Here is a 7,199-nt window from a genome sequence, read left to right on the forward strand (position 1 = left end):
CACAACTCAATAAGCAAATATTAAAAACATATCAAAAGTGTGAAAAGCGAGGTGCACAGTACACAGGCTGACAGCTACACCTACAAGAGGGTTTAAAATAAAAAGGAAACTTCTGCACAAAATTTGAAATTAAGTGTGCGTGCAGATTTTACACAAAGCCCGTAGGTACAGTAAGCATTTTCTTACATCCAGTGGCCTTGACTATTATCTTTGTTTTTCACCTGAACAATCTCAAGCCTCATCACATGAGTTATTTAGGTTTAATGCTTCAATAGATTTTTGTCATATAATGCAAACTGTAAATGTAATATAGAAGAAGCTGTTTTCTCAACAAATCAGGTAAGCTGGCCTTTAAAGGGATCCTTCACTCAAATATAAAAATTCTGTCATCTTTTAATCACCCTCATATTTTTCCAAACTTCTAAACCTTTCTTGTTTTGCTGATCACAAAGGAAGAAATTTGGAGGAATGTCATATTTCATCCACCATTTACTTGGGAAGTAATCGCCCATAGTGTGTTCAACAGTCAGGTGAGTAAATGATGTCAGATTTTTTATTTTTGGGTCAAGTATCACTTTAATTCCCTTAAATAGCCTGTTGACTATTAAAGGAATAGTTCACCCAAATATGAAACTTCTTTCAATATTTACTCATAATTTACCCTGATCCCATCCCAGATGTATACGATTTTCTTCCGTTAAACACAGATCAGTGTTACATTCTGATAACGCATCTGCCATAAGTAAAAAATCTTTGTAGGAAATTATCTCATAATAGAAAATAATGAGAGAATTTTCACTCTTAGGTGAACTATTCCTTTAATCCAACATTTACGTATAATCCAATATAATTCAAATATTTAAGAGCTAAACTTATGTTTTAAAATTAACAACATGTACAGTAAGTGTACTCACAGAAGTTTATCACGTTATGTTCTGTGGAGGCCCTTCAATAGATGGCAAGTTGTCATTACCTGTAATGTTGGTAACGAGGCGGTGCAAGTTTACACAGTAGCTGTTCTTGGTAATCTCCGGCCAGGTGGTGCTGAGGGTGACCTGACGGGCATGAATACCGTTCATCAACCTGAGGAGACCCTCTATAGCCCCTCTCTTTATAGAACCGAATTGCAACGAGCTTTCAAAACTATCCTCCGTGATTATACTGTCCTCTATTCGAATGAAGTAGGACATCTGATCCACCACCTGGGGGGGGCGAGAGAGAGCGAGAGAAAGGGAAGATGGATAGGTGGGGATTGGAAGCATGGGAAGGTGGTAAATCATATTTTGAGCATTACTGGATCACCAGAGGTCGTCACACACAGTTTAATAATGAGATCTTTGGTATCGTGGTAAGTCACCAGATGCATTGAAAATGAACGTTGCATGAAGAATAAACCTATTCAGAAATCTCTGTGTGTTCCTTCATTAAACTGAGGCTTAAAATATCATCATAAAAAAGCAAGCTCAATCCCTGAATAATCTTCATAGTCTTTATGACACAAAAGGCTCTGATTGGGACGCTAAATGTCACATCTCAAAATAGACCTGCGGCGTACCTGAGTTGGCATGGTGAAGTCCACGCGGGGGCTGGTGAAAGGGTCATGGTAGACAATGAGAAGCCTGACGGAAGGATCTGAGATGAATTTATCCAAGGCTCGCTTATTTTCATCTGTCCATGACTCCTTTGATATGCCACTCAGCACTAAGTGCTTTTTAAATGTTTCTTTCTAGAGGAAAAAATATTCATTAATTACAACATTATAATATCAGACTGATATACAGATTAAAGCATTTATACTCTGGCAGAAAGGCAAAGCCTGTTTCTATATGGGTTGTTGACAGCAATTTGTTCAATGGTTTGAAAATGTACAAAACCAATTGTTAATAATATTTTTATTATAAAATAACATCCCGTGACCCGAGGTAGTTCGGATAAGCGGTAGAAAATGGAATGGAATAAAATAACATAAGAGAGATTTATCTTCATTGCTAGTTTTTTGCTCTCACACCATTGGATACACTTATGGTTTATTTGTCAGCTACCAATATAATACAATAACTATATTTATATACACAAAATATACATTTCTTACTTAAATATTACTCATTACTCATATAACTCAAGTATTATGGGTCCAGTTCCAGGCACAATGGGTTCTCGTGTATTAAATTTTGCATCGATTTCGAAAGTGCATGCACTTCTCATAGAAAATCGCGAAATAATATTTAAACGGCAATTTTGTGTGTATGCAATGTTTTTATATAAGGCCCAATATTTTTTGTGTATCACAGTAGATATAGTTTTTTGTTACTGCTGCTTTCAAAGCATTGTTGCCAATTGTCTGTTAAGATGCTATGAGCGGATCTCGATTAGGCCACAGACTAGCCAAACAGGATGAAACATGATATGGCGTAACATTAAATGATATGCTAAGCCAGTATATTGCACGTCAACCCGTACGAGAATCCAAACAACTCTCTCACGATTCTCTCTGAAGTTGTGTGGCGTGACTTGTCAAATTAATAATTAGGCTCTGTGATAGAAGCGTAAACATATTGATATTTGACTAAAGGGCTAATGTCTGTGAATGTGCATTTCTGAAACAAATGTGTCATTACAACCAGCTTACCAGCTGCTTTTTCTACAGGGTCTCCCAGCAGGGGCCGGCACGCTGAGCTGCTGCATGTAAATGCCATTGCTTTTTTCCAGCCAGAGGGCTGTAATTAATTCTATTAACCTCATTGATGAAAGGACAGAAATGCTGTGAGTTCGCCGGCCTGCTCTGCCCACTTGCCCATACTTTCTCAGTCATTTCTTCCTCCCCTATTTCCATCAGCCATGATTTGTTACCAGGGGTTATCTATCTCGTTTAAGCCAAAGACCTCTTGATGCGTATGCATGAGCCTGGGATACAGATTGCAGATCAACAATATGCCTCTCTTCTTCAGCTATTTTAAAGAGCCTTTGGTAACACATTGTGTAATTCCTGCGCTGGTTCGCTGGCGACTGCTGGATTTGTGTGATCGATGTGGTCTAATACGTGTGTGGGGCCCAAACAACACCTTTAAACCCTCAGTGGATGTGGGGAGTGGATAAAATATTCACTCACATCATTAGAAGAACTCAATAATGCCGATATGAAAGCACTGATTAGTAAACCAGAACCGCAGGCATGAGAATCAAGCGAGGGAAAAATTATAAATTGCAGATTATAATCAGATAAGAATCCCAATCATTGTGAGGTGATTTATCAGTGTCTGCGCCTAAAGGCTTGTAATTTAGCATGTATGAGTGAATTACCAGCCGTTTGGTGTATAAATCTACTTCCTCCTGAGTGTCTGAAATAGGCACCTGTGAAACAGGCTCGTCTTCAGTCTTCCCATCTGAAGAAGCAGCACAAATAGAAACATACAGTAATGCATACAACTGTCTCATTTCACACTAGAGAACGTTTGCTCCACAGCTCAGGTCTCGCCGTTCTCTAGGCTTTCTTGAACTGTAAAAAATAATGGCGTTGTACTGAGAACGCAGAATAACAACTTAGCAAAAGTGAAGACATATACAATTTCAAAGTACAAGAATGCTGAAATGTGAATGCAACGTGAAGTGGAAAAAAATACCATGAAAAAACACACATGCAGAGGCCCTACTATGACATTCAGGCGTGAAACCAGATGGTGTCTTCAGTAAGCTTTCGCCACCCTTTTTGCTCAATTTACTTGCAAATTTGACACAAAACAAGAACATTTTTCTATTCACAGTGCACTAATACATTTATGTTCCACTAGAAATATGGTGTGGCTGTGTTTAGAAACAGAGGCTTGCATTAGCAGCCAATTTCCCATGTGTGCTCACAACAGCATCTAATTGGTCAGGAAAATTAATGTTGAGTGTATTACAGTGTGTGTTAGTGAGGGGGTTTAGCAACAGAGCTCTCTTTTTCAAAGTTTGATGACATCGCATAAGCATACTGTTAAGCAGACTCTTTAATTTTAATACATAATGATGTCAAAGTCAATACATCTATTAGTATACCGTAAATAAATGGAAGATCACAGGGTCTTGTCTGACGCTGTTTGGGGCTAAATTAAGAGGGTGGCTGACGATAACACCACAGAGCTTGTTATTCTTTCATACCTGCAATCTCTGGCACTTCGGGAGATAAGTCACTGGGGGCCGATGTGGAGGATGTGAGTTTGCTCTTGGAGCGACCTTTCCCTGAAATGGACCGCTTGGACATGCTGGAAGATGAACGGCCTGTGCGGGGGGTCCCTGGGTCAGCCATAGTGAGAGGCAGATACCTCTATGGGTATCGTTAACCTTTAATAAGAAAGTAAGGTGAGATATGCTGCCCATGCAATATAATGTTATATGCTCTATAATACAATGTAATATGCTCTATATATACAATAAATGACAAAACTCATGATGCTTGTGAAGGTAAGAAACACTATTGATAATGTTACAGTATATGTAGCAAACTACCTGATGCTCATACGTATATCCTCCAAAGCATCCGCATAGAAAAATATTTCACATGTTCTAAAGTGCTAGATTATTTGTTGTTTTATTAATGTCCGTGTTTAGATCTGACTGCATGGAAGGTTTAATTACAACATTTGGTCAAAAGCCAAACAATGCCTTAATCTGTTGTGTCTCTTCAGCTGGTTGATTTCCCAAGATGTCGTTCTTTGTCTGACGTAAATCAAAATACCAAAGGAGAAAGGAAACAACGCAGGTGAAGAACCTTTTTAGCACAGACTTGTTACCACAATACTGCATTCTTCAATAGTTTCTTCCTAGGCAGAAGATGGATAAATTCATCTCAGACAGACCGCCTTTCTGGCTCAGTCAGGAAGCAAGAGTAAAAATATCTTGTTCATAAACTATTTATCTTCTCCAAGCTCATGTCTCTCTATTTCCACATTTACTTGTCAAGACCAGCAGACCCTCCTTCTTTATTAAAGCTTTGATTCAGTTCCAAACTTGTCAGTTTTGTTGAATGCTGTATGTAATAAAGCAGACTGTTTGGACGGCAAGACAAAAGGATGAGAAGAGAGTGAGAGACTGTGAGTAATAGGGAAAACGTTTAGAACCAAAGATTCCCATCAGATCAGATGAGATTGCGGAATGGGGAGGAGGCAGGTGAGTTGATGTTGATCAGTTAATACAGGTCTGAGAGACACACACTGCCTCCGTCTGAGATGAAGTGACAAAACCAAGATTGTGGTTGGCAACTGCATGATTACAGAAGACTTCCAAGCGTTTAAACGGTCTACGGAGCACATTTATAAGGATTTAAATCCATTGCTGCTGGTGACAAAAATTAGATCTTTATCAACTATAGTCTTGTGTAACTGGGAGAACTTAACATAAACACATTATAAATAAATAAACATGAATAAATGTGCTTGTTTGTGGCGAAACTGTTCAGGTAAAAGGATCGTACGTTTCGAAAGTAACGTTTACAGCTCTCTCACAGCTACTTTTATTAACCACAAAGCATCATTTCTTACTCTTACCTCTAAAATAGTGTCTCTGACTGCGTCCTCCTCCTTGTTAAACGGCAGCTGAAGTAAATGTTGCACTATAAATGACTTAAAGTAAATAAAGGCAAAGTTTTCGACGGTTGTGAGTTTCGACCGCTGACGCTAAAACTCACATTCAGGCGCACGAGCGTGTGGACGCATCTCCATGGGAACGGAACAAGACATTGGAGTAGTGTTCAAATTGTTGCGGAGCTGCGCAGAAATATGGCATTGAAGTACCGCGAGAGCGGCAAGAGAACAGTTTGCTTTGTGTGCTTTTGAAATGCTCTCGCGGTACTTTGATGCCACACGCCGATTGGTCTGCGCAGTGCCGCATTATCTCCACGGTTTCTCAACCCGGATACTACGTCGGTCAAAAACAAACAAAAAGTTCTAACAATAAACATCCTTCCAATCCATTAATACGTTTGGTCAGTTTATTTACCAGTTCAATATCCATCCAACACATATTTTTAAACACAAAATGTCTGTTTATCAAACCTGGACCGCCTTTGAAATCGCTCAGAGTGCAAATGGACAATCTCACCCAGATGGCAACACGCAGGACCCATGCTAGCAATTTTTGTTCTGCAACAATATAAATAGAAACTGAAAAGTTGATGGCACTGGTCTATGATATTTCATTTAAAAATGAAAAATTATACATTAAATCCTTTAAACCCATTGGATAAAGAGGTTGCACCTGCTTCTTCTGTTTGATAATGTCACTCGCGCAGTCAACCTCCACCTCACAATGCATCTCACTTTTCATTACAGGTGCACACAGAGACATACACTCCCCACATCTCTGCCAATCTTTCGTCCGTACTTTGCAGAGATATGCAGCATGACAGAGCCCCTCTGAGAATAAGAGCGCCAGTCAAACTAAATTTTCCTTCAGGGACCTAAAACACTCTCCATAATACCTTAGCAAACAACTTTGCATAGCTTACCGGATTGTCCTCTGCAGTATATTAAATTATAAGATAATGCACCCTTTGCCCAAGTTCACCAAAAATATTTAATCCTTTCGAGAGGTGAAAGAAAAGGGGTGAAATGAGATTTAAAAGGTATGATGGTTTCATGAATTTACACATAGAAGCACCAACATTTCTTGCTATTACAGACAGACAACTGATAACAAAAATAGAAATGTATAAATATAGCTGAGAAGGCCTCAACAGAGAGGAACAAAATATAATGGAATTGAATGAATTTGAGCTGAATAGAATGTGAGCACAAATCAGCAGTGAAGCTAACGAGAGCTTGAGCTGAAATAATGCACTCTCATCGCTCAGCCTCGGGCCCCATACAGACTAGAGTTTCTTTAACATAGCGTGCTGTATATGTTCCCTTGCACACAAACACACATGATATATAAAGGGAATACATTAAAACAGACAAACACATGTGTGCAGGAAAACAAGCTCACATGGAGGGTTAGGTTTCATACACACTTCTGAAAGTCAAAAGGGTTGTGAGAGCCTAATGTCACCGCCAAAATACAACATCTGGGCCCCTCTAAAACTTTTAGAAGTCGCAAATGAATAATGACATTCTTCTGGTGGTTTTTGAGTAGGATAATTACGTAACTCATTTTTTAACATCACTGAGCGCAGACACGCATATTGTGTTCTTAATTGAGAGGGCACTGTGGGGCTCTTGTAGAAA

The 7,199-nt window shown here is 39.0% G+C and overlaps 1 protein-coding gene across 3 annotated transcripts in view; it reads right to left on the minus strand.

Annotated features, from left to right (window-relative positions):
- Positions 1–5,662, minus strand: part of dnah2 (dynein, axonemal, heavy chain 2) — a 164,274-nt gene extending 158,612 nt beyond the window's left edge. For all 3 annotated transcript variants that reach the window (XM_056746055.1, XM_056746045.1, XM_056746036.1), the window contains exons 1-5: positions 5,523–5,662; positions 4,138–4,320; positions 3,301–3,383; positions 1,556–1,726; positions 974–1,202 (exon numbers count right to left, since the gene is read on the minus strand). In XM_056746055.1, coding sequence (XP_056602033.1) covers positions 974–1,202; positions 1,556–1,726; positions 3,301–3,383; positions 4,138–4,285 — 631 coding nt within the window. In that variant the 5' untranslated portion in view covers positions 4,286–4,320; positions 5,523–5,662. The remainder of the gene's footprint in view (positions 1–973; positions 1,203–1,555; positions 1,727–3,300; positions 3,384–4,137; positions 4,321–5,522) is intronic.
- Between the last annotated feature and the right edge of the window lie 1,537 nt (positions 5,663–7,199).

The sequence above is a fragment of the Triplophysa dalaica genome, chromosome 1, assembly GCF_015846415.1.
Source record: "Triplophysa dalaica isolate WHDGS20190420 chromosome 1, ASM1584641v1, whole genome shotgun sequence".
NCBI lineage: Eukaryota > Metazoa > Chordata > Actinopteri > Cypriniformes > Nemacheilidae > Triplophysa > Triplophysa dalaica.